The sequence below is a fragment of the Triplophysa dalaica genome, chromosome 1 (assembly GCF_015846415.1).
Source record: "Triplophysa dalaica isolate WHDGS20190420 chromosome 1, ASM1584641v1, whole genome shotgun sequence".
Classification (NCBI taxonomy): Eukaryota; Metazoa; Chordata; class Actinopteri; order Cypriniformes; family Nemacheilidae; genus Triplophysa; species Triplophysa dalaica.
This window is the reverse complement of record NC_079542.1, coordinates 22,136,286-22,163,543: the sequence shown is the minus strand read 5'-3', so window position 1 is coordinate 22,163,543 and position 27,258 is coordinate 22,136,286. Positions and strand designations below refer to the sequence as shown.

General features: G+C 39.9%; 3 protein-coding genes across 7 annotated transcripts in view; 1 reads left to right on the top strand and 2 right to left on the bottom strand.

Annotated features, from left to right (window-relative positions):
- Positions 1 to 5,837: 5,837 nt before the first annotated feature.
- calca (calcitonin/calcitonin-related polypeptide, alpha) lies at positions 5,838 to 11,149 on the bottom strand. 5 transcript variants are annotated; one of them, XM_056749611.1, is made up of 6 exons: positions 10,687 to 11,149; positions 9,272 to 9,373; positions 8,531 to 8,622; positions 7,958 to 8,092; positions 6,490 to 6,676; positions 5,838 to 6,291 (listed from the first exon to the last, which is right to left on the bottom strand). In XM_056749611.1, exons 2-5 carry the CDS (start codon positions 9,272 to 9,274, stop codon positions 6,517 to 6,519), a joined length of 390 nt encoding a protein of 129 aa, XP_056605589.1. In that variant the 5' UTR covers positions 9,275 to 9,373; positions 10,687 to 11,149; the 3' UTR covers positions 5,838 to 6,291; positions 6,490 to 6,516. The 5 variants fall into 5 exon arrangements, with proteins under 5 accessions (XP_056605589.1, XP_056605588.1, XP_056605585.1 ...); XM_056749610.1 differs by lacking the exons at positions 5,838 to 6,291; positions 6,490 to 6,676 and adding an exon at positions 6,918 to 7,391 and having other exon boundaries at positions 9,145 to 9,373; XM_056749607.1 differs by lacking the exons at positions 5,838 to 6,291; positions 6,490 to 6,676 and adding an exon at positions 6,918 to 7,391.
- A 205-nt stretch (positions 11,150 to 11,354) lies between these two features.
- On the top strand, positions 11,355 to 16,377 carry LOC130421272 (vitamin D 25-hydroxylase). The gene is made up of 5 exons (XM_056749075.1): positions 11,355 to 12,805; positions 13,275 to 13,416; positions 14,407 to 15,036; positions 15,124 to 15,450; positions 15,536 to 16,377. Exons 1-5 carry the CDS (start codon positions 12,566 to 12,568, stop codon positions 15,715 to 15,717), a joined length of 1,521 nt encoding a protein of 506 aa, XP_056605053.1. The 5' UTR covers positions 11,355 to 12,565; the 3' UTR covers positions 15,718 to 16,377.
- An 827-nt stretch (positions 16,378 to 17,204) lies between these two features.
- The window catches only part of pde3b (phosphodiesterase 3B), a 52,062-nt gene continuing 42,008 nt past the window's right edge, over positions 17,205 to 27,258 (bottom strand). The window contains exons 13-16 of the mRNA XM_056756330.1: positions 21,053 to 21,256; positions 20,683 to 20,844; positions 20,352 to 20,589; positions 17,205 to 20,134 (exon numbers count right to left, since the gene is read on the bottom strand). Coding sequence (XP_056612308.1) covers positions 19,950 to 20,134; positions 20,352 to 20,589; positions 20,683 to 20,844; positions 21,053 to 21,256 — 789 coding nt within the window. The 3' untranslated portion in view covers positions 17,205 to 19,949. The remainder of the gene's footprint in view (positions 20,135 to 20,351; positions 20,590 to 20,682; positions 20,845 to 21,052; positions 21,257 to 27,258) is intronic.

Sequence of the window (27,258 nt, the reverse complement as noted above, 5' to 3'; positions counted from 1 at the left end):
GATTTCTTTAATAATGTCTCGTTGTACATTTTTAAGAACCCGTGAAGTTTTTAATTATTTTTGAGAAACCAGAGCTTGTTTCACATCTTTACATCAGTCACAAACGTACATATGACTTTGTGACCATCTCTGGGAAAAATCTTTGATTTGAAATAAGTTGATACGTTGATTTGATAAAAACTTTTTTAATTATCAATTCATTTGAGAATAAGCTATGTGCAAATTTACTTTTATATCAACATTTGTACTTGAATTATGTTCAATTGTTAACCTGACACCTTAGAAAATTGCATACATATAATATAAGACTACTAGTGACTGAATGTACTTTTACATTTGTCAAGTATGTCTGCTGCCGTTTAAAGTACGTAGTACTTGTACGTTGTATATTTTTGCACAGTTAATGGTAGATTACCGTTTGGCCACATGGTGGCAGTGTTTTACAGAACTTGCACTTATGATTGTATTCTGGAGAAAAAATGCAGGCCTAGGACAAGCTGTAGTTATGTAAAAATATTTGCAGAATTACTTGCTGATAATGATTTGTTTTCAGACAGAAATCATTTTGTTTATAAAAGAAGTTAGTATATGGGGATAACAGAGTTAGTCCAATAGAAGTGAGTGAGGTAAATGCCAGTTGAAAGAATGGCTCACAATAGAAAATCAACTTTGGAGACACATCTACAAATACATCAAGTAATAGACAAATGTGTCTCCAAAGTGGGAGTTGTTTTGTTCAGTGAGTAGTTTACGGTCTTAAAAAGCAAAGATATTTGTTTCTATACTACTCTCCAGCATATAAGGTGCATCCCAAATCCCGCACTATTCTCAACCATGTTTGTAGTATAAATAGAGTAGCGCGTTAACACTGAATATCCTCAAAAAAGTAGTGCACGGCAAGTACCTGGATGATGCACTTTTTCGACCTAAAATATGAAGTGTGGAACATCGAAGTGACGCGTTTTTAATTTTTTTTCTCTTATATAAAGTAAAGATACTCAAAAAGTGTACTTATGTACAATACTCAAGTAAATGTACTTCACTACTGTCCACCTCCGGTCTCATGTCACTTCTTTATGCACACTATGGGTTCTTTCAAGTCATTTCCATTGTTAGTTTGAAATACGTTTCCCCAGACTTGTTTGTAGTTCTTTCTTCATGTAAGTGCAGATAGTCTAGGCAGAAATGCATATATATCTTCTGTAAACACCATTGAAGGGATTTTTTTCCTCATTTAGATTATATAGATAGATATATTAGCCTATAAAGACCCATACTAATACAAAATTACTCAATTTAAAGTTAACTAATATTAGCAGCTTTTAATAAAAAAACTGACCTCAGATCGAGACACGGCAAATTAAGTAGGCCTAATACCATACAGCAATGAATCGCAAGGGGGAGATGGAGGAAACTGAAGGTTTGCAGTGACAGAAAGACTCAGACTTCATTCCACATGTAACCAAATTGTGTATGTTCATGTAACAACTCCTTTATTATTTTGGATAGGCAACCATGTAAACACCTCGTAATGCATAGCGTAAGCTACATTTAAAAGCTTGAAAATTGACCCGCCGTGAACTGTTAAATGAAAAACACAATGTAAGCTACAAAAATATGCGGCCAGTTGTGCCGCCTGGCCGTCAAGAGTTTCATCGCATGCGTGATACACATAGTGTAGGGAAACCATGACGTTTTGTACTACGTAATTACACCTATGCGCAGAACGGATCGTACAACAGCTATATTGTATGTCTGTATATTTAATAAAGCATTACAGACCTACTGTCAGCTGTTAAAGCCTTTATGGTAGCATGCCAGTCACTGTCCAAATCTAAATCAGTACTAAACGTTCTGTCACTTTATGGTTCAAAGTGTTGTCCATGAAACCATTGAATGTCAATGGCATCTGCTCTTCTCTTAGATGTAGTGTGAATCATGCTCACAGAAGCATAAAGTATTAAAAGATATCCATTATTGATCGGACAGTGCTGGCTGCTCCCTATGGGGGCCTCCTTCTGGTCAGTCCACTTGTGTGGTACATGTGTCTCTAATGCAAGTGCACACTTATTGATCCCGAAATGTATGGTTTAAATGACGACCCTGGAAGACTCTTAACCAGTATGGAAATTATAGCAAGCTAATAGCTTATGGGTCTTCTAGCTCACATGAGATGCAGTGAACTCCACAGAGTTCTGCAAAGTTTCTGCATATTTACCAGATTTGTGTATGTAAGTATTTAGTAATAAAGCCCAAAGGGACTGTTCAAACACAGACTCCTCTTAGCTTCAACATCCCTAACATCATGTCAACTGAAGATTTAGACACGGCCTAAAACACACGGCTACGCAATTAATTATTTTCTCAATTCCAGCTGATGTCTCTGAAAATTATCACAGTTTGCTCGGTTTCTAAGTAAGGATTGATTTCACCAGCCTGAGTAGTTTTACAGCAAGAATGGATCATTAACATTGGAATTTTGATAAGAGCTTTAGATTTTGATTGGCTTTGCTCTCCGACCTCAAACAAATTATGATAGCCGCTTCCGTTTTGCTCGTTCATCTTTATATAGCCTCAATTTCACGGCTTGTTGATAATCGAATGCAAACTGTTGAAGGATGAGAAACAAAGTAGGAGACAATTCACTGATTTTAAGGTTCACAGTTTTATCCACGCTGCTTTACGTCACCACACCGGATGGAAAGCAATGAAACAAGAAGACAATGTGCAGACTGGCTTATGTCATGGGGAATTTTTATGTCTCGCTATTATATTTAGATGCCTCGGGATTGTGGGACTTGATGCAGCAGTTAACCACCCTGCTTATCAAAGTACTGATAACTAGGTGCTATATGTAGCTGGTGATGATCTTTGTCCAGCAACCATGGCTGCTATTTATTTAAAAAGTGTGTAATTTTTTGCAGGATATATTGGCAGAAATGAAATATAATACACATAACTATGTCTTCAGAGGTGTATAAAAGCCTTACATAATAAAGCTTATGTTTTAATTATATTAGAAGGAGCTATTTCTATCTACATTCCCTTGCATGGAATTCAATATGTTGTTTCTACAGTAGCCCTAAACGGACACATTGCTCTGAGCATATCCTTCAGCCCTGAAGCAAAAACATGACTACATCTAAGTTCTTTGTCAGACCCCTTAGTACTTTGAAAGGGAGGGGTGGAGTGAGCTTTAAGTTGCAATTTGTATCCTCAACACTAGATGCCGCTAAATTTCATACACTGGAACTTTTAAATAACAGTCTGCACACTCATTCTCTCAGCGTCTTTCCTTAACTATCCAATGCAACTCTAATTTTTGTTTCTTTTCAACACACAAGCAACCCCAGCATGCAACAGTTATTTATCATCAAAACATGAATGTGAAAATGATGTTTTTCAAAATGTTGTCAGTTTGTGTTCTTAAGCATTAGTTGCAGAGATTATTAATTAAATCCAAGCTATTAATTCAGATTGCTCGACCAGAGTCGAATAAGATCTCAATTGAGAATACAGACAAATCCTTTAACTGGTTTGGGGCCAAAATGGCCATTTCATCTTCCATAAACAGGCTCCAGGAGAGAGTGATGTGGAAAGAATTGATTGTTTTTTCTTTTGCTTTTTCTTGGTCCACTCAGAGTGAGAGGCTTTGCTAAATATCATGTTTTTATATTCTGCCATTGATCTCATTAGTGGATGTGCGTCACTTTGCCTTCAATCAAAGCAATTGCTTTTTACAGTAAAGCACTTCCAGTGGTGGCAACGCACGGAGCCAGCCCCTACGCCCCTTCTGTAATGAAAAGCATTCTTTTGAAATTAGAACTAGTTATTGTGGAATATGTGGTAAACCAACAAAAAAAATAGATTCTTAAAATCATCAACATTAATTAAATAATAAAAAAAATTGTAGTACTAAATTAATGTTAATCCAGTTATTGAGGAGGTCACGTAATGCATGTTGAATTGTTTTGACAGATAATTTTAAACAGATTATAATCTGACTGGCTGCTGGTGTGGCATTCTTATACTTCATTTCAGAAATGCACCCTTTCAATTTTAGATTGCTTAGCATTTTAGCCGGCATGTTTAAATAGAATTTGTCATAGGTGAATTCATTGGCTGCCTGCCATACAGTTACTAATCTGGGCTGTACAGCACCGGCTGCTTTATTTAGCTCCATGTGTTTATGTATTTCATTTAGATCAGACCATTCCTTTTAAATTGGATGTACAGCGCCGGAGGCTTGTAATCAATTTAGTTAATGACATCTTACTATGGCAAAATCATCACGCATCCGTCGACTTAATTATGTGGCTCAATTAGCAGATACGTGCAGAGTTTTGTTTCATTGTGTTTTTAAATGCACCAAAAACAGACATTAATAATTGAAACAATGAGAAAAATGAATACCATGCTTACATAGTGACAGGGGCTTTAAATTGACAGATCTTTTAACACCACAGCAACTGATATGCTTTTTTAACTGCAAGAACACAAGTCAAATAATGTAAAATATTATTATGGAATTTGTAATGTATTGTTAAAGTTTGCTGATAAAGATTAATTGACTGGCTGGTTCCTATAGACCCTTCCTCTCAGTGACACAAGAACTTACAACATCTCCTCATTAGCCAAGAGGAAGGAAGGGGGGCACTGCGATGTGAAATGGCTCCTACTATGAGGGCATAGAGGTTAATTAACAAAGCATCTAACTGGATGGGATCCATTTGAACTGTGTGAGGACACAAAAAAGCACTTGATAAAATGCCATCATGATTGTCGTGAAGGTTGTGATGGGAAACTTGGATGAGTGGTTTTAGTGATTAGAATCAGCATCATTTACGAGATTATATGAATGAAAATTAATCATTCAGTTTTTGCATTTATTCTCATTTGGAAGCCCATAAAATCGTAGCGCTTTATTAAATACATGAAAGGTTTTAAGTTGTTCTTTATTGAATTGCAGGAAAAGACAAAAGGTGCATTATTTAAAACATCTTCCCACTTGCGAGATCAGATCAGGCTGTGGAATTTCATAAGATCATGGTGTCGGTGAAAATAAGAATCAATTCTCCCTAATAAGGCACAGCGGGTCTCTGCGCTGCGTCTACATTATAGCAAAAAGACTGCTTTAGTTGGTCTTAAGGAAATTGATTTGACAGTAAACAAGTTCCCATGGGCTGTAACTGTTGGGAGTTACAGACCAGCTTGACAATTAGCCACTGAAGAGCACTATCATGACAAACAGCTCCCTGAAGGGCTTCTGTGGAATGACTGCTGTCAGTTGAGTATGCTCAGAGGAGCCAATAAGAACAAATCAAGTATAGAGTACTGTATGTTGAGCAGAACATATATGCAACCATGAAAACCTGTCATCTAAAAACTAGCCATTAAGTTGTACTTGATGAAACGATGTCCATTTTGATAAGGTTTAAGCTGTTTGGTTTATGTTTATTTTTAATGGACTTCTAGGCTCCTTATCCTGTATGTGCTGTGCAGGAGGCATTATTTATTTCTTCTGATAAAGAAGCAAAAAATTGCTGACAATCATTTTAAACAACTGGAGAATCACGACTGTAGAGTAATTTTGTCTTTTTCTGTTCGTTTTTATTATGATTGTATTAAAAATGCAAAGTTCAAAAAGTGGTGTGATGGGGGCATGTGTATAAGACTATGCAGACCAATTACTAAAACAACCAATCATTCAATAAATCAAGTACCCCAAACCTTATGTATCTAAAATACATTTTAATCTTGCTCAAATTCACAATTGTTACAATTTGTAATTCATTGGTAGTACCTCTCCCTCCTCAAACATACTGTACAACAGCGGCATGTAAAGTGTGTTACATCAAGGCACAAGACACGTCCATATTCAGGGAAGCCTTTTTATGAGGCACTGCTTTAATGTGATCCCCAAAATACTGTAATGTGCTGAGTCACATTAGAGGAATATGGGCCAAATCATACTTTACATACTAACTGAATATGCTCTCTGCAGAGAGGAAATAATGAAGCAATGCTCTTCCTCAGAGCAGGATGAGTAGAAAAATGAGTGTGACTACCGGTCACCTCTATTTTCTCTCTTTTTTTTTTACATTTTCATTGCTTTGTGGAAGAGCAAATAAATAAGGAGTTTAAATGTCTGGCAGGATGGAAACAAACAGTGCTATCATTCGGAGTCCATTCGGATGAAAGTGAGGCGTTTCCATTCCCAGGGTTCTTGAGGTGAACATGATGGTTTTCTCTTTCGTTGACTGTGATCAAAGAAGAATTTTGGAGAGAGACCTGTCGAAAGAAATGTTTTTATGAATTTTTACATCAACATCTATCTCTCAGCAATCCTATAATTTGACATGTAACATCTACGTCATTCTGTCATGTAATTATTAAAGTCGTGCAATTTGTTATCTTGACCGAGGTTCAGAAAAAAATAATGAGGTCAGTCTGACACCTGAAAAGGTTTTAAGAATACTGTCCACACACCGTAACCAAGGGTCCGTTCTCAGTGGTCTACTCCTGACTGAGCCTCCTCCGTCTGCCGAATGCCTGCGAGCCCACATTAGTGGGAACAAATTTGCTGCTTCCGATACCCCCAGAGCGGCTCAGAAAATCTGCCAGGCGATGTGTAACACACGTGGCTGTGTTACAAGCTCGCTTCTGAGTCGTAACACTGAAAAATGTAAAAAAAATCAAATTATTATGTAATAAAGCATAGCTATATAAAAAATGTTTTGCTTTAATTATTATTGAATATATTTATGTAGGTGCACTTAGCAAAATGTCTGCAGTAACATTTCTTACCTAAATGGGAAGTAGAGCCTGATAACATTTCATAAATCTTTACCTTATCCCATATATATAATCGTAAAGTTTTAAATTTCAAACAAACAATAGGCAAAAAAATGTCATTCTAAAAATATCTTTATTAGACCAGGAGCAAAATCAAATCAAACAAGACAGAAATTTCTCTTTGAGTTTGAAAAAGCTACCAATGAGAGCTCTCCGGTATCATGGCTCACTTATATACCCTAAATAGATCCAGTGACTATACGAAATTAGTGCAACAGAGTCTGTCTGAGATGTGTTACTCTGCCAAAGAAAGTAGAAAAAAATGTTCTTTCAAGTCAATCAGGCAGGCAAACTTCAGCATGCGCTCGCATATCGGGGCCATGCATGGGGAAATAACCGCTGCCGATTAGATACGATTGATTGCCTCTCCGTATCCAGCAAACGCATCATTGTCTTCCAGGCTGCGCTTCTTGCCCGGTGTACCCGCTCCTACATTGGTGCGTGGATACGTCTGCAGCTTGTGCAGCTCCTGGGACAGTTTCCCCAGCACACAGGTGCTGAGACTGGAGCAGCGCTTGGACACGGGTCTACCCAGGCTGTGAGGAGAGAGACCACATGCAGAAAAACTCATAGACAGGCATGCAGGAGCATTCATTACATTCACATACAGAATAAAGATGATGGGATGCATGTTCACATGCTTCCTCGCATTTTGCCGTTATGTTAATACGCCCCACCATGCTTCTATAATTCAGCTTTGGATTTGCGTTTCACATCTTCACTTTCATGATGCTCGCTGAGCATATCATGCAGGCATTTCCTTTCACATGTTTGTAGATCATGCTTTTGTTCATGCCGTTTGATATACTCATGCATTAACAGACATTACAAATGGTATCATAAACTAGAAGGACTTAATACGTTTCATGCAGAGAGTAAGCTTGGCAGAGAACTCCCCAGATGAATCCCTGTTTGATGAAATTCATCACATACCTGTCGCATAAAACAAGTCTAAATACTGTTGACATAAACGAGGTAGTGCGATGATGTCGCAGGTAATTCGGGCTTAATTTCTTAAACGTGAGAGAAACAAATCAGTGCAAATCACTTCCAATAGATTTGCCTTTTGAAAGATCTTTGCAAGAAAAGAGCGTGTTTTTACCTGTTTTCTTCAGAAGCTTGTTGCTCCATGTCCTCTGCAGTCATTTGCACAAATTCTTTGACAATGGCATTAAGCAACCGCCTCGCTTCGTAGTCGGTGAGTGTCGCTCGATCTTGTGTGGATTCCAGTGCAGGCCTGCAACCCAACATCTTCAGGTTATTATTCGCTCCCGCCGTGTGGATAACTAAACAAATGCTTCGTATTTTTCCGATGGTAAAAGCACTTTTTGCTCGCTCCGACAAATCCTAAACATAATCAAAACAATCTGCTAAGAGTATGGCACTTAAAAGCTGTCCCGTTGCCAAGTTAAGATTTATCACCGATCAATACTGTTGTAAGCAGAGTGGGTTTGGCCGGGATTCATCTGATGTAATCAAAAGACTGATAGTCCATGATGCCGCAACCTCTAATGAAAACATATGCTCTATAGCCTCTGTCCAAATGACTTGAACAAAGCACCCATTTCACTTACTTGTATGTTTAGCTGATTTATGGAATTGTGGTAATAAAACATAATCCTTTGTCATCATCCTATTTATCAGGCGGAAATCACATTTCTTTTTAAAACCTCACCTGGCAGGCGATGCATTAGAGCTGTACGTCTGGCAAATAAGCAGTGCGTAGGCAACAAGGAAAGCGGAGATCTTCAACATGACCATGGTCCCCTGTAGCGAGACATTCTGCCATTAGATTACATTCTGAAAGTGTATTTTATTTTCAGCGTTAACCCGGGAAATTAAGTTTCCACAGTCGAACCAAGAATTTCCCTCAATGTCACAGGCACACCAGTTGACTGTTCAAACATGCAAAGAAAACCTTCACACAACAGATCTGAAGTTAGGATTTTGCGCATGTTCTCTTATTCTCGGCAGGAGAATGAGAGTCTGTGTGCCTGATGCCGGCATCTTCCACTGTCATGCTCTAACTGCAGCATTAAAGATATTAGTCTCCTGATTTCCCTTCCAGAGGGATCCTGTGCATTAGTATAATGAGCTTCTCTCTCCGCACCCACAGCCAGCGCTCAGGAGCTGTCCAATTCTCCTTGAAAATCCACAGAGCATGCCTTTCTACACAGCTAAAGAGTCAAGTATATACCATAAAGTGCTTCCTGGAGTCACATTTAACATTACCCATACATGGACATTTGTAAAAGACATCCATGTGTGATCATAAATACTTTTACTTACCTTAAGATGTTAGGCTTCGTGCAACAGAGAGTAGAAAAGAGTCGTTCCAAAATAGATGGGATATATCAACTTGATGAAATTTTTAGTCTGTTGCATCAAGCTAAAACACACCTGCCTATATACCCACCATGTGAGTCTCACTATTGACAGTGTGGGTGTTTAATGATTCTCGGACAGCCAACCAGAGCGCTCTGCTTCCTCATCCAACCAATCCGATCGTTCTCGGCTTCTGGAAAATGATAAAGAGTGTGTCACACCAATGACGTCATTCCTCATCACAAACTGCTCCATTCACAAAAATTCACCAGTGATCAGCAAAATTCAATATCGTTCGGAACAAGTTTTTAAATAGCATGCAATTTATTTGTCAGGGGAATGTGTTAAAAGAAAGTCAAGGTTCTTTTTCAACGTCTTAACAATTCTTCATATAGAATAATTAACCTTATAATAAAATAGCTGATGTTCTGTTACGATCAACGGGTAGATCTAGGCTATATCGTATGTCTATCAAACTTTGAGTATGATTGATACTCACATAAGCCTGTTGTTTTTGCAAATGTGATACAGTTCAAATTTGCAAGATAACCACAGTTCCTGCTTAATATAAAAATATTTTCAAATTATGCTAGATCTAAATATCCAGAAAATTGCGGGATTTGAGCACACACATAAAGTGCTAGCATAAATGTACAATGAAATTAATAAACCCCCCTTAAAGAACAAGCAGAAAAAAGCCAGTCTGGATGTTGCTTGTGTGACATTCTCATGAATCGATTTAAAATAATGTGCAAGACAAATGCTGATGGGCGATCTTAGAAGCAGGGAACACGCTCAAATGCCATTTTCACTGTGTGTTCTGCAATAACGTGCGTGATCAATCGCAACGTTGCTCTATTCCTTATTTGGGTTTCCTGTGATGACGTGACCCGTGGTCCTAATCAAAGAGGTTGTGACCATAACAAGCCTTCTATCTCGGTCCCAATTACTAAACCCTTTGTCTTGAGGCATCATCTGACTCCTCTTCTTTATTGGCTATGGCCTAATAAACCATCTCCAACGAGAGACTGTGTTTGCGTCACATAGGAACCCCATTAGTCTGGATGAGCCTTTTAGTGCTATCGAACCCGAAGCCGTGCCAATGACAAAATCAGTAAATCTGGGTGAAGTGACAAGACCAGAGACCAACGCTCAGCTCCACCACGGACGCAAACTAGCGTGCGTGATGGACCTCTCGAGTCTAATGAAGGGTCATTTCCGTTATAGGGATGCTTTGCTGAGACTTACTGTGTCCATAGATCAGTGAGTAAGTAAACAAAGTAGGCCGGCAAGTTTTCCCCGCAGTAAACTTTCGAGTCAATACTGTAACCTTTCAAATTTGGTCATGCTTTAACATCACCAGCTCCACCCGGCCTTGTGTAAGTTAATCCGAAAGACAGATAATCATTTTGCTTCGAAGCGGAGGACGATGCCCTTTTCAATTATTACAGTACGTATGTTCATCTGGCTAAACACGTGCTTCAAAGCTTCAAGATGGAAATTCACCAAGTGGGCAACGACGGCTGCAGCTGCTCTCCAAGATGGCATGGCTGTTTGAACACCTGCAGATGGAAGAGAGCAGGGATTAAGTGAGATTTGTAATGGCTCTGAGAGGAAAACTAAACACAATTCATAACCCTCTCTGAGACACAAAGTAGCTCTAAATGGTCAGCGAGGAGCCAGCGCAGTTCATCCTTAGACATTAAGGAAATGAGATTTAATCACTGAGTGTTGCTCATCAATCAAGCCTCTGTTGCAACTTCGAGTTCATTGTAATCTTGTCCGTGTGCTTTACTGATCACACGCCATGCTTGGATTTAGACAACATTAAAAACCGGTGCCATCATCTGAGTCACCAAGAACTAACAAAAAACTGACTGTGATACCATTGATGGTTGCGAGCTGGATGCATTCAAAATGGCTTATGTGCAACATTAAGACGAAATGCAAGGTGCACTAAAAAGCTATTTCTGAAACAAGAAGGCCCCATGACCTCATCTCTCGACGCGATGGCAGTAAAGTAATACCGTGCTGTTGCGTCTGTGACATCTCACAGACTTTTATTGATTAATCTATGACTGTGACTGATTTTTCCTCTTCTGCAAAATCCATAATAGAATGTGTTTCTCATATCCAGTGTTGTAGATGTCCTCATTATGTACCACAAACAGTGAAATCTTTAAACAGATCCTCTGAGAACTGTTGGCTTTATCTATTTATACAAGTAGAAGGCACAGTAGATAATAAATCCCGAGACACTGTGGTGTGTAATGAAGCATCATTGTAGTGGGGTATTTAAACTCTTTGATTTATGAAAGATTAATGTGAGATTAGTTACAACCTGGACACATCTGATAAGAGTGAAGAAAAACCCACCTGAAGACGGAGTTGGTTTGTTTCTCACATTGTGCAAAGACATTCATTTTGTTTTCCTACCTAATATGCTCTTCACCATTTCCCACAATGCATAAAAACATGCTCATGCAATTATTAAAGGTAGCCGAACAGATATAAGGGTCGCTTTGCCGGCCTACTGTGAGCTGCTGTTCAATGATAAAAATTCCTGTTCACATTACATATAAAGTAAATCTTTTTTTACGAATAATCTATTTTAATATTCCCTTGATGATGTCATTTTATAGATATATGCTTTATTTATTCACGCAGAAAACACTGATTTCATTTAAAAATGCTCGCCATTAAAGATAATACAATAATTTACATTGACTAATTAAAACTATATGAATACAAAGTGAACCGTAACGTAATAAATTCTGCGAGTTCGAGGTGTCACTGCTTGGTTAAAATAGCAGGACGGACGGAATGCTGCTTCTTTTCTTTCAGCAGGGGTGGAGGGGTTTCAAATCATAAGGTCAAAGTTTGTTGCACAGCAGATTTTGCAGAGCAACACAAAGGTTTGACCAAAAAACAAGAAAAATGTATGGCCCAGGCAGACGATTCTTTTGCAACATACCATTTCTCTCAATATTGTAATCCTGTTTAAAACATTTAATACATCACAACTTAAGCATCTAAATGTCTCCTATTTTATAGTCCTTTTATTGTTTGTACTTGCGTCCAAAATCGCATACGCCCTGTCAAGACGGGCTTTTACGAAACGCAACTGTCACCGCATCTCCGAGAAAAAAAAACTGCGTGATTCTCGCGAATAATCGCTAATAATCAAGCACAATGCGAGTTCATCCAAACCGACACCCCCCCCCAGTCTAGCCAATCTTAGCCATTGAGAGGCGGGGGATAAAGAGCAACATGTGCAAGATGATCCCCTAGCGCTCGCTCTCTCTCTGACGGACAAAACGGAGATGTGGAGACTTCTCACAAAGTAGCATATTTTGCAGATCATCCCAGAGTGTCAAACTTTAAAATGGTATCTATTAATCGGGTCACATCACTGTTGTCTTTGTCCCGGGAGCAAAATCTCTTTTGTTTGTGTAGTTTGTTCACGACACTCTTCGCTTTTATGGTGATTCGCCAGCTCTTAAAGCAGCGGAGACCCCGAGGGTTTCCCCCCGGACCGACACCTTTACCCATTATAGGGAATATACTGTCCATAGCCACAGAGCCTCACGTCTACATGAAGAGGCAGAGTGAAATCCACGGACAGGTACGGGTGACACTTCACGCACAGTCCTCTCTCTCTGTAATCCTCAACAGATGTCAAAAGTTTTGAATCACTTTATAATGCAGTGTTTCTGTGCTTTTATTGTTTAACCCTATTGCATTAATTATTAATAATATTATTTTTGCATGTATTAAGATTATTTTAATCATTTAGTCGACGCGACGCACCAAAGCGAGAATCAGTTCAGTTGACTGATTATAATCGAGTCGTTTCTCTCCGGTCGCGTCGCTAGCAGTGTTGGTGGGGAAGTTAAGAACAAAAGAGCGCTGCGTTTAGAATCGCCTTTTGGCAACGCTTCTGCTGCACTCAGTTTTCATGCTGAGTCAGCGCGATTCATTCCCTTCCTCACTGTATCCATGAGTGGGACTGTAGCCCTGTAATTATACTCTGTTCATTAGTAGAAATATGCTTGGCAGAGGCTAGATAAATTAATGTTACCATTTCCTTCCAGATTTTTAGTCTCGATTTGGGAGGGATCTCAACTGTTATCCTAAATGGTTATGATGCTATTAAAGAGTGCCTGTATTACCAGAGTGAGGTTTTTGCAGACCGGCCATCCCTCCCTTTATTTCAGAAGATGACAAAAATGGGAGGTAAGTTGTTCCTTTTAGATCGATTTTCCAAATGTAGCTGACTGAAAAAAAATTCTGTTAAAATAACATTATGAACCATACGTTTTTTCCATTAAAACCATTACAGTTCCTTTTCCACCAATAGAATCCATCACATACCTGTAGACACCATAAAAGCAATACCGTTCCCTTACACCATTACATTTTCTATTATGTGTTTGGCAGAGTTCTATTGTTTTTTTTCAGCAGGGTAACTCATCCTCTTTCTGTGATTTTTGAAGAATCCTCACGAAACTCTTTCCTATACAATTCATAATACAAAACATAACAGTTTATAATGTCCATGTCTGTCAAATTCCAAAACACCATGAAAGCACCATAATAGTCACTTGGACTATTAGTCTTTAATTAATATCTTAGAAAGCAATGCAAGTTTTGTGTGAGTGACTCATCATAACGTCTTTTAATGATAATCTGAAATTTAATTTACATAACATGCGGTGCCAGGGTTGACATAACTGATGGTAAACGCCATTGGTTCTCAACTAAAAAGATGTGCCAATTGGAAGAAATAAGATCCTAAATTAGAGGAAATTGTTCCATGAAAAAAAAGTCTTTTTTAGACAGAGAACTAATGTATAGAGTGTTGCATTTTAAATAAAGCACACCAATCCTGTTGCCGATATTTTTTCTTTCTGTTTTCATAGAAAAGGGGGTTAGGAAACAATAGTTTTATTATTATGTGAACTATCCCTTTAAACACAGTCGTCTGCAGCTGCTTGATTCAGAGAATGTTTGGCACATAATTTATATGTCAGAGTTGTGGGAACTAGAGAACACAGAACAGTTGCTCATGAGGTTACCCGATTATGAGTATTGCAATTCTTGTAATTTTGGGTTAAAGCCATTCAACTATCAATGAGTAAGCACACAGAACACTTATCAATATATATACAGTGCTTCTTTGTTTCTATATTTAAACTCTTTCTGCATTGTTGATTCACCATCTAGGACTTCTGAACTGCAAATACGGTCGCGGTTGGATCGAACACCACAAGCTAGCCGTGAACTGCTTTCGTTACTTTGGCAGTGGTCAGCGGATGTTCGAGCGGATTTCTGAGGAGAGCCTGTTCTTTTTAGACGCCATTGAAAAGCACAGGGGAAAACCGTTTAACCCTAAACATCTTGTTACGAATGCTGTATCCAACATCACCAACCACATTATCTTTGGGCAGCGTTTCTCTTATGACGACAGCGATTTTCAGCACATGATTGAGATCTTCAGCGAGAACGTTGAGCTGGCCGCCAGCGGCTGGGCCTTCATGTACAACGCCTTCCCATGGATGGAGTACCTGCCCTTTGGGAAGCATCAAAAGCTCTTTCGCAATGCCAACAAGGTGTACGACTTCCTTCTGCAAATCGTCAAGCGCTTCTCACAGGAGAGGGTCACCCAGTCGCCACGACATTACATCGATGCCTACTTGGATGAGGTGGAGCAGAGTGCCACTGATACGGCAACATCTTTTTCTCAAGATAATCTCATTTTCTCGGTTGGAGAACTCATCATTGCAGGCACAGAGACCACTACAAATTGTCTACGCTGGGCGATGCTCTACATGGCTCTGTATCCCAGGATACAAGGTTGGCTTCTGGTAAACTGCACTCTGGTTATTTCTTGTCTTGTTCCTTAAAATGTTACTAATCATGTCATGTGTGTTTTCTGTTCAGAAAAGGTCCAAAGGGAGATCGATTGTGTCCTGAATGGCAGGCCACCTGCATTTGAAGACCGGCAGAGGATGCCCTACGTGGAAGCAGTGCTGCATGAAATCCTACGCCTTTGCAATATTGTCCCACTGGGTATCTTTCGCGCTACCTCTCAAGATGCAGTGGTGCGTGACTATACTATTCCCAAAGGCACCATGGTCATCACTAACCTGTACTCTGTGCATTTCGATGAGAAGTACTGGAGTGACCCATCCATCTTCTGCCCAGAGAGGTTCCTTGACAATAACGGCAGATTTGTTAGGCATGAGGCATTTCTACCGTTCTCAATAGGTAGGTCATTGTCAAATATTTTGGAAAGGCAACACAACCAGATATGTTCATTTTCATGATTTATGTCATTTTTAATGATCTCTAGGCAAACGTCACTGTCTCGGGGAGCAGTTGGCCAGATTGGAGATGTTCTTATTCTTCACCACGTTGCTTCAGAGGTTCCACCTCCAGTTCACTGAGGGCTTTATTCCAAGTCTTTCCCCAAAACTAGGCATGACTCTGCAACCTCGGCCCTACTCCATATGTGCCATGAGGAGACAGCAGTAAACCTTCCCACATGAGCCCTCGGGGAGCCTACTTAGAAGCGCAAATTCCCTGTCTTAAAATCCATCAGGTTTTCAGCGGGCAATACTGACCTCTGATATTGACTCCTTAAATTCTCAGAATGTGTCCTCCATAGTTTCATAGAACGCAGCTTGGGTGTGATAAGGGTACTGTTAAAGAATACACGGTATGGAGAACACGTGTGTGGCGAACGAGAAAGTACAGGGCACGTATCTTTCATAAATTGATGTGAAAGATGTGTAATGCGTGGCGAGCCGAACGTTGTGCTAGTCAATATGAGATGAATATTATGTTAATAATTGATAAGATTCAACTCTGTTACAGTTTGGAGCGCTGTCATTTTTAACATTCCTTGAATTCCTCTATTTCTGGAGTTAAATGAGAGGACCAAAGTTGCCTTTCCAAGAACCTTTCAGAAACATTTATGACTCCCATTGGCTAAAAGCCATATTTCAGTACTGAACTAACAATGGCCCTGTCTTTAGTTAATCTCAGTGGAACATTTATCATGAAACTTCTGTGGAAGATAATGGTGCTATTCTCAAGAGCTGAACTCCAATATACTTAAACAAGTACAATGTATTTTTTGCTTTTAACTATATCTGTGTAAACGCTTGTTATAAAAAAGTTAAAAACCTACCAATTTTACAACATAAAGCTTTCTGATGTGTATATTTTTATACTGCTCCTTTGGAAGTTTATGTTGGTCTACCTGCCTCAACCTCTCATTCAATAGTGCTGAAAATATTTTGTTGGAAATGTATATGCCATAGAAACTAAAATGAAATTGGTACATAGAGATTAACCGAGACTGCAAAAGCACGAGTCAGTCAGTGTACAACAAACATTATTTTGTAAAGCTTTCAATTCGTGTTTGAATGGTTTGCAATTATTTACTTTGGGTCTGTGCCACAAAAACATTTCTCACTTGCACTGCAGTGCCTTTAAAACACTTCTGTCATCACAAGAAAACATTACATTTTTTCCCAAATCTATGCTATAGATACCAATTACACACCAAATAATAGAAAACTCAAAACTGAGAATGACGAGTAAACGCACTGTTGCTTTGGGTAGCTTGTCACAGCAATGCTGTCATCTGCAGAGATAAAGCTGGCCTTTCATATGCCCTACACTTGGGGACTCATCATTTTCTGACTGTCATCTTACAGGCATGTCCTCCCAAGAGAAGGCTTGGGCTTTCATCTGTGAATGGCTAAATAACAAGCAGCAAGACAATGCTTGGTAGCCCAGCCTGATAACGGCAAAACCCGAGAGACATACACGTGTTAGGACTTTTCTAAATAGGCAATAGGTAATGTTTAATGCGCGGCCTTCCTCTGGGGAAAGATACTACCAGACACAAGTTTGACTGTTTGTTGGCGGAAGCAAGTGGGCTAAAATAGTATTACATGTACGCATTTACAAACTGAGCTACAGGAACACTAATGCATTCAAAAAAATCCAGGTGATGTCTGATGGTGTTTATTTAGAGCAAATGGTGGTTACTTTGGAGATCCTAAAATATTATAATTAACATTTGCTTCCTGATCCCCTTATTTCACAGTTTTGACTATGACTAGACGTAAATAAAATGCTAAACTGTACAAAATTTTCACTGGTTCCAATAACATGTACGCATGTGCTAGAATGAATATCACAAAGCAGACAATAACATGAGATAAACAAATCGAGAAAGAGAGAGGAAATATTATTCAGGGTGGTGCTTTATGACAGCTATAAATAATAACAAAAAAAGTCAATTTCCCCCAAAACCCTGAAGAGGCTGAATGGTTACATCAGACATTGCTATCTAAATGCTACATAAAAAAGTTGAATGCCATCGTACAGGTACTGATGACAAGAACATAAGAGGTCACTGTGATCCAATGAACCCCCAAAGCTAGGTACCCCAGTCCATAGTCGATCGAGTGGATGATGTTCTGATCCGCCGTTACCCTACCTCACAACCTGAATGACGTTCAGAGTGTGCGTTTGAGCACAGCTGGGGTGAGCTCAGTGATGTTAGGGATGATGATGATGCTGAAATCCTGGATTCAAGAAATGATGAACACAGTCTGGACAGAGGGAGAGAGCGAAAGAGCACCTCAAGCTGCTTTGGGTGCAAACAAGCGCCCAACACAGAACACACCCTGAGCACAGGCCAAATGTGACTGATGAATAAACCCACACGGGGGATCGAGGTGCATCTGACGTCGCCGTTAGGATCTCGTGGTTCGCAACGGCAATCTTTAGAAGGGGCTTGCGACGAAGAGTGGTTATGAGCAGGAACACAAAGACAATGCACCCGAAAAGAAAAAACAAATCTCAACCAAAAACTGAAAAACACAATACCCAAACACATCCACATCTGTAAATAGCATCAGATTTTTAAAACTCCTGAAACAAGATGATCATTACATGTTCTCAATGTACAATATATGTCAGCTGTATGTAGAAAACAGACGCATTGCTGATTAATTAAAAAATATATATTATATATATATTTATATATGCAAGTATTCTTTCTGTGCAGAGGTTAAACACTTGTTTGGTAGTAAAATGTGCACATTTATATCATATTCTCTTAAATATACTAGCTTGATTTACACTGCCTACTTGAGAACTTCTACAGAGACCTAATGAGTTTTGGTGAGGTGAGGAAGAGAGGAATAGGCCGAAAGCGAGTCTCTCTCCCCTCTCCAAAGTCCCACCGTTATTCTAGTGGAATGCCTAGAGTTCTTGCTTCAGACCAAAAATATATAGAACTTTTCGTATTAAACCTGCCTTATTGTGAAGAATAAGAAAATATATTTTAAAAAAAAAGTGTGAAACCTTCTCTATGCACTGGCCAGATTTCCCGTTTGGCAATAATGCATCTGAAGCATGTGACTGTGTGGTTAAATAATGCCAAACATATAGTAACCCCAAATCAATGTTCAGTCTATGACATGCGTGATAACTGGAACAAACAGTTCATTTTCACAGATGGATCCCAATTCTTATCAGGGGGTCTTTGGAAGAAAATAAACATGGCTATACTGGTCTGGAGCAGCAGATAAGGACATGGGTTAATTTCCAGAACTCTGCACTTTTAAGGGAGCATCTAAGTTTGTTAATGATTTTAAAGTTCTTCATACAAAAAATAGAAACGTTTCACCTCTGAAAAGAACGTGCAAGTCATTGTGAAATCGCAGACTTAAATTTTCGCAAAAAGAGGATTGATCCTTCACATGAATCCTGAGTAACCGTGAAAAAATATATCTATTTCAACGTAAAAAAGGAAAAACGTCCCTTCATCTGAACGGCTTTCCTGTCCCATTTGCTATGCCTTGTCCACAGATGGACTTTAGGGAAAACTCAGTTGGCAACTCGGCATTCCTTTGAACAAAAAACGAAACCAAAGAAACACCACAATGAAAAACAAACACGCAAATAAAAATCAACATAAACAAACTGCAGAAAGGTGATGTACATGAACAAAAAGCATCCAAAACGATGCATAAGTCAGGTCATTTTTCCGGTCAAAATGTCAGCATTTCCACTTGGTGACTCTGTAATACAGTGTTTTATGTCGCCAGCATGAATTGGGGACTGCACGTACAGTGCAGCGTATACAGTCCATTATCTGGATCACAATAAAAATAAATGTATATTATGTATATACTAAAAGTTCAGACAGGCACATTTTAAGTTATGCTTCCTGACACTGAGCCTCAGACGGCATCAATCTCGGTCTTTCCATATTATTGAACTGTTCGCTTTGGTAACAGGTGTCAACTACATCATAGTCTCTATTATCTAGTCACTTCTGCAATTTATTTTGACTTTATAAGTACCTACGGGAGAGTTAAGAGTTCATCACAGTCGGACAACTCCAACACCGTGCCTGCTTTCTTCCCTCCTTTGAATCTCATGACACAATTCGGAGTCTTCAAAGCTGTGTTTATTCTCTGCTGCTTCTCCATGGGGTGAAAGTGCATAGGAGTGGGGTTCCCATCGAGGGTCCTCTCACAGTAGTAAGGCCTTTTTTTCAACACAATGTGAACTGCATTAGTTTCAGAGTGTCAGCACAGTGACTAATTTCAGCGCAGAAGAGCCAACGGGGTCTTCCTCTGGGTGTCAATATACGTGTGTGTTTAGGTAAAAAAGAGGGAGGGGTCATTCAATTTTTTAAGCCCTTCACCGAGCTTCATTTCTTGACCTTGCTCCTGCTACTGTCGCTCCTCCTCTTCGGCTTCCTCTTGGATGACGTCAGAGGAGGTGGTTGGAGGAAGGCTGGGCCCATCCAGCTCTTTGGCCTTCTCTTCTTCCTCAATAGTTTTCTTCCACACCTTGTGGTTCTCTGTTAAGTGCTGCATGATGTTGCAGAACAACCGACGTCGCCCTTTTCTTCTCTCTGGAAGAGACAGCGCTAAGTTAGCATGTGAAGCATCGGTTAGCATAAGAAGCGAGGGATCTTCAATATGCAAGTTTTGTAAATGCAATATTTTGGCTTGATATTCATAAATGCTGCTTTATAATGCAATAACGCAATGCATCCTTAACCTAATAAAATTATTGTGACATTCTGATATTAAGTCATGTTAAAGACTGCCAAATGTATTTCTCATTACTTGGTTCAAGATCGTCCTCAAGCTCTTCATCTTCGGATTCAATGTCTTCCGTTTCCTCTTCATCGTCTGAGTCTTCCTCGTCAATCCATTGGCCTGGCAGTAGACCGGCAGCATCATAGGAGTTGCAGAGAGGCCCAACGATGTGCGTTATAAAAGACTCCTGCAGCTTTGCCAGCTGTGGCGAAGAACGATCCATGAAGGGGCTGATGGGTAATCCTAGAGTGGACTCCTCATCACCCTATACAGACAGAAACGCAAATATACATTAAGGTTCTTATGACGCCACAAAACGGTGTGCTTGCCTACTTTATATAAAGTCAATAAAAGTTACCTGCTCATAAAACTCATTGACGATACCCTCTGTCCATTTAAGGTGAAGGCTGCGGTCTTTGGCTGGCCCGTTGATATCTGCCAGCTTAATGCACACTTGGCACACTAACAACCTGTCATTTTCATTAGTCCAGTCGATGCCTGGACTATTCACATCATTAACCTGGGAGAAAGGTAAAGATCAATCACACATATTCATGGCGGCAACAAAAAAGCACTGATACATGTGTTCTGTAGGGACATGCAGGAACAGTGCAGCTCATTTGGCCGTGTGCTGTTTTTTTGACCCATTTCTATAAATCACTCACACAGAAATAATGTTTATATTTCAGCTACTGAAAGCTGTCATAAACCCAAACTACAGTACTGACCTTGGAATTAAACTCAGCTAGGAAGTCAAAGTGCTTCTTCAGGTCAGTGGCGAGGATGGCCTCGATCACTAGGAATCGAAAGCGTTTAAACTCAACGTGGTCCAAGTTGCCAAGGAAGTTGAATTCAGGCTGGGAAAGAAAAAGGCTCCATGCAGAGGCTGCGTGGTGGTTCTCCAGAACTGAACGGTCATTATACAACACCGCCTGTATGTATGTGGAGAAATGGAGACCATCACTAACTAGTCCCTTATATGGTACAAAACAACATGACGAAAAAAAGAAAAATGGCCGAAAGGAGGCAATAGCACCATAAACTAAACAAAAAGTCTACTATGTATTTCATAGGTCCAATTCAATCCACAAGTTGTCCTGGCAGCAGGCGCTTAAAGGTCCAGTGAATTAAATTTAGCGGCATCTATCAGTGAGGTTGTTAATTACAACCAAAGGCCCACTCCATCACTCAACCATCCCTTTAAAGGGGTGCTGCAACGATGTGTCATGTATTCTGACTTCTTTACAATGTTAAATGTGCGGTGTTCTCATGCTTAACATGGTCGACTTGTCAAAAAACGAGTTGGGTGTATTACGTAGTATTTCTGTGCTCAATACACTCCCCCAGCGATCGTACAGATTTCTGAATGTTTTTTTTCGAACATATAAAACTGTTTTGAATAAATTTTTCTTAATCCCTTATTGGACAATTCTCCCAGAAAAGCACGCGGCAGCATGGAGAGCAGGAGAAGGAGCATGCGCAGACGTCACTTTCACTTGTGTGCAGGAGAGAGAGAGAGTATATGTTCACGAAGTTCAGGTGTTTGTTTGTTCACTGCATTTGGGTGATCAATTTAATATAAACGGTGGATATAACGCTGGATTTGGAGATCCACAGTATCATCAGCAAATTTGACAATAGGAGTGGAGCTGTGAGAGGACACGTGTGTGTAGAGAGAGCAGAGCTTGGGACTCAGGACACAACCCTGAGGGGCTCCAACATTCAGGGTGAAGGAGTTTGAGGTGAACTGGCCCATTTTCACCACTTGAGGTCTTCCGGTGAGGAAATCTTGAATCCAGTCACAGAGTGAAGAGTTAAGGCCGAGGTCTGCGAGTTTAGAAGCTAGCTTGATGGGGACTACATTATTGAAAACTGAACTATAGTCAATGAATAGCAGTCTTGCATAGTTCCACTTTTTGCTGTTAATGTGTGTGAGGGAAGAGTGCAGGACTTGAGAGATGGCATCGTCAGTAGAGCTATTTGGGCGATTGGCAAACTTAAGAGGGTCCAGAGTAACAGGGATGGAGGAGCAAATGTGGTTCTTTACAAGTCTCTCAAAAACCTTCATGACTATTGATGTTAGGGCAACTGGACGATAGTCATTCAGTCAAGAGGGTTTATTGTTCTTAGGCACAGGGATGATGATACATTTTTTAAAAGAAGTGGGAATCACAGAGGTAGCAAGAGACTCATTAAAATATTGATTTGAACAAAACAGCAAGCTGATCAGTGCAGGACCTCAGAACACGGCCAGTAATCCCATCAGGTCCGACTGCTTTCCTAACGTTCACTCTTTTTAGTTCCCTCCGAACCTCGTCGTCTGAGGCTATGATATCATGATCATCGCTGGTCTGTCTATTGCTTCCTGATGTGCTGATCGGCGGAGTCGCGATGCCGCCATTGCTTTCAAAGCGGCTGTAGAAGGTGTCTAGCTCTTCGGCCAGCAACGGATCAACTCTTACCTCTGCGGAAGATTTATTTCCAAAGGAACAGTCCCTGCCACATGCGTCGAGAGTCACTGAGCTGAAAGTGAGACTCAATTCTCTCCCTGTATCGGAATTTAGCGGCTCTTACTGCACGTCGGAGACTATAGCACAATGCTTTGTACTCACTCATGTTTCCCGACAAAAGACCAGCGTTGTATGTGGCAGTGCATTGGTTAACCGCATTACAGATTCTTTTATCCACCCACGGTTTCTGATTTGAGAATGTCTTTATGGTTACCGTTTCAGTGGCTTGCTCAGTTAGCATGTTGACATAGCTCAATGCTACATTCGTGAACTCGCTGACGTCAGAAGTACTTGCCCGGAACATGTCCCAGTCGACGTCATCAAGAGCCGCCTGTAGCATAGATTCTGAGTGGGAGGACCAGCGCGTCACTAATCTCTGCACTGGGGAATCCAGGACCCTTTGTCTATATCCTGGTGTGAGGAAAATGGCTGCATGGTCCAATTTGCCAAAAGCTGCTAGTGAGCGGGCATTGTAGGCATTCCTAAACGGAGTTAAATGATCCAGTGTATTCGTTCCTCCAGTTGGACAGGATACATCTTGATAGAAGTTTGGCATGACCTGCCTGAGGTTGGCTTTGATAAAATCTCCCGCGATGATAAAGGCAGCGTCAGGATGTTTGTTAATGTAGCTGCTGAGCACATTGTGGAGCTTAGACAAAGCCAAACCAGTGTCTGCCTGTGGTGGAATGTAAGCAGCCGTAATAATGATCGATGAAAACTCACGGGGCAGATAGAATGGGCGGCAGATAATGGAGAAATGTTCCAGATGAGGCGAGCAGGAGCGCGACAGAACAGAGATATTCCTGGGGTCACACCATTTCTTGTTGTTCATAAAACGCAGTCCTCCACCTTTGGTTTTACCAGCCACAGCTGTTCGGTCCATCCGTAGAACAGAAAAGTTATCAGACGGCATTACAGCAGTGTCCGGAAGTGTTCTTTTGTCATAACTGATCAGTGCAGAAGTTATGTTTGTAAAAAGAGAAAGCAAAAATACGTAAAAATGTAAATAAGAATTCAATCTGAGTAAGGGAACCTGAACACCGACCATTTTTGAACTGTTCTGAAAAAAAGAACAGTTGCTCTAGCTTCCCTGTAGCTCAGTGGTAAGAGCATTGCGTTAACAACGCAAGGTTGTGGGTTCGATCCCAGGGGATTGCAAATACCTATGTAAAATGTATAGGATAAAGCAATGTAAGTCTCTTTGGATAAAAGCGCTGCCAGATGCCTAAAATGTTAATGTAAAATGTACTTAAAGATGGCCTAGGCTATAAGAAGATTGCCAAGACCCTGAAACTGAGCTGCATCACCAAGACCATACAGCGGTTTAACAGGCCTCGCCATGGTCGACCAAAGAAGTTGAGTGCACGTGCTCAGCGTCACATCCAGAGGTTGTCTTTGGGAAATAGACGCATGAGTGCGGCCAGCATTGTTGCAGAGATGGAAGGGGTGGGGGGTCAGCCTGTCAGTGCTCAGACCATACGCCGCATGGCTGTCGTCCCTGAAGGAAGCCTCTTCTAAAGATGATGCACAAGAAAGCCCGCAAACAGTTTGCTAATGAAATGCAGACTAAGGACATGGATTACTGGAACCATGTCCTGCGGTCTGATGAGACTAGAGCTGCCTTTGACTAGAGATTCCTGTAGTCGACTAGTATTTGTTCATTTAAATATTTCAATATACATGGGGAATGGGGACATATTGAAAAATATATTTTGCAATCCGCTTTGACACCGCCACAAGTTATGATGAACTAGTGAGTAAATATAAATTTTAACTAAACGAACCAAAATTTACATATAAACAAACTATAATATTCGTTCCAAAAAATAAAAAGGCCTAACAAAATCTTTTTTTCTGGATCAGACTGCAAAAATAGCTTTTAATGTGAAATATAGCCTATAATGTGAGTATTTCATACAGAAATAAAATTCAATGCCAGCAATATTTTAAACGTAGAATATAAAATAAATTGTTAAAAAACAAATAAATAAAAATACAGCAATTTGAAGCGAAAAACATATCAGTGGAAAAATCAAGCAGACGGCTTTAGACCTGAAAGAAAACTCTGAGGTCAGATCGCAAAAATAGGAATAAATAAATATCTTCAATACATTGTATTAACAAATTAATAAAATATAAAGCAGTTACTAAGCACTACAACCATATAGACCATTAACTTAACTCTGCTCAGTCCTTCGTTTTCGGCATCTCTGCCGTAATGCTCTTTTTCATAAAGACAGGCGCACCGGTTTCACGGAAAGAACACGGAGATCAGTTTTACCAACAGTAAGGCCAAACTTATGTTACTGCGACATTTCAAAACACTAAATGAAAAAAAACACGTTAACACTTGAACATGAATGCAAAGAGCTCACACTCTGTCCTGTGATCCTTTATTGATGCGGTTTCTGTTCACGTTCAGGCTCTTCAGCATTTCTTTACGTAATACCTTTATTAAGGTGTATACTGAATCATAATGAACAAATTAACATTAGGCTTTTTGGAATGTCGCAGGAACCCAAATTTGCCCGCACATCCGGAAAACTGAGCTCTGTGTCCCGCACACAATGAAGACGATGCGGGTGCTGTTAGAAACGAATAGAATGGAGGGATGCAGCGCATGTGCTCAACAGATCTAGCAAAAGTAGAATTGCATCATCCTCTTTTTAGCCACCATTTTCCTCAGTCTAAACCCTTGGACAAATAAACATAATATCATTTCTTTATTGAAGTTCATCATCATTTTCTTTATTGAAGTTCATCATCATTGGGCGCGCTTTTTGGGCACGGCAACTTTGGTCGGATCAACTCGAAATTCCAACTTGTGTTTCGAAGCTTTAAACATCGGTTAATCCATCGATAGAAAGATCAGTCTCCTTGTCGTCCTCATATTTCAGATTTTTGTCCCTTACGCTCGATTTGTAGAGAACGTAAATCCTTGCTAGCTCATTGACGTCCATGCGAAGACATTGTCCAGTGAATCAGAGTTGCCGCTCCCTTCTAATTTTCTTTTGCCCTGTTCTCCTGTATAGATCCTCATTTGTCATTTGACTCTTTAGATTGGTTTATACCTAGCATGATCCGATAACATTTTCTTTCAAAGATTTCCAGGTCTTCGTAGAGAGCTTTTGTGAGTATATATGTCTCACATCCGTACAGCAGGATTGTGATACACGCTTTTCTAAACAAGTCTATTTTTATTTTTGGTGATCCAAGTATGGGTCTAAGCAAGTCGAAGGCTGGCCATGCCAGCCCAATTCTTCTTTGATGTCTTTTTAGTGAATCCCATGTTGGAGCCTGGATATTTGAATTCCGAAAGCACAGCAATGTTTTGGCCGTTTATAGTCAGGTTTGGTGCGCTTGGTTGGTTGAGACACATTTGTACAATCTTTTTTTATATTTATTTCTAACCCAACTTTTGCAGCGTTTCGTTTGAGAGTCTCTAGTTGTTCTTGCGCTCTGTTCGCGTCGCTCTCTAGAAGAGCTATGTCATCCACAAAGGCTAAATCATTTACTTTTCTTTCTTGTTCGGGTTCTTTCGTCTTAGTTTGATTTCTTGTGACACATGAGCTTTTGCCCTGCACTTTTTAGGCCTTGTGCGTAAGATATTCTAAGTTGTTTCGGATAATCTAGAAATATAATCAATCATGATTGTAACTAAGAATGGTGCTAGTCCATCATCTTGAAGAACTCCAGTCGTGATTTCAAATGCTTCTGATAGTAGGCCTTCGAAGAAAACTTGACTTGTTAACTTAGCATACAATACTTTAAGTTAAGTTAACGGTAGTGTTAGAGCGAAGGGTGTAATGTAAAGCGACAAACGTGGTGCCTATACACTTTCTAAATGATATGTAGACAATCGACTAATAAAATTTTGCTAGAATAAGTGTCTTTTAGTCAAATAATGAATAGTCGACTGACAGGGGGCAGCCCTAGATGAGGCCAAGGTAAACTTAATGGTTCAGATAGTGTCAAGTGTGTGTGGCAGCAACCAGGTGAGGAGTTCAAAGAAAAGTGTCTCCTGCCTACAGTCAAACATGGTGGTGGGAGTGTCATGGTCTGGGGCTGCATGAGCACTGGGGAGCTACTGTTCAGATAGGGAACCATGAATCCCAACATGTACTGTGACATACTGAAGCAGAGCATGATAACGACCGCAGGCCATGATACAGTATCTCACTTCTGTGAGATACTGTAGATAGAAATAGCTAATTCTAAGGTAATACAATTATAACGCTGCATTATGTAAGGTCTTAATACACCTCTGAAGACATTGTTACCATGTATATCATATTGCATTTCTGTCAAAAGATCATCAAAAAAAAATCAAATTACAAATTTTTTAAATGATCAATTATTACCCTGACATCAATGCAAAGCATCCTTGAATAAGGAGTAATGTGTTTACAAATCAGTCATTTCAG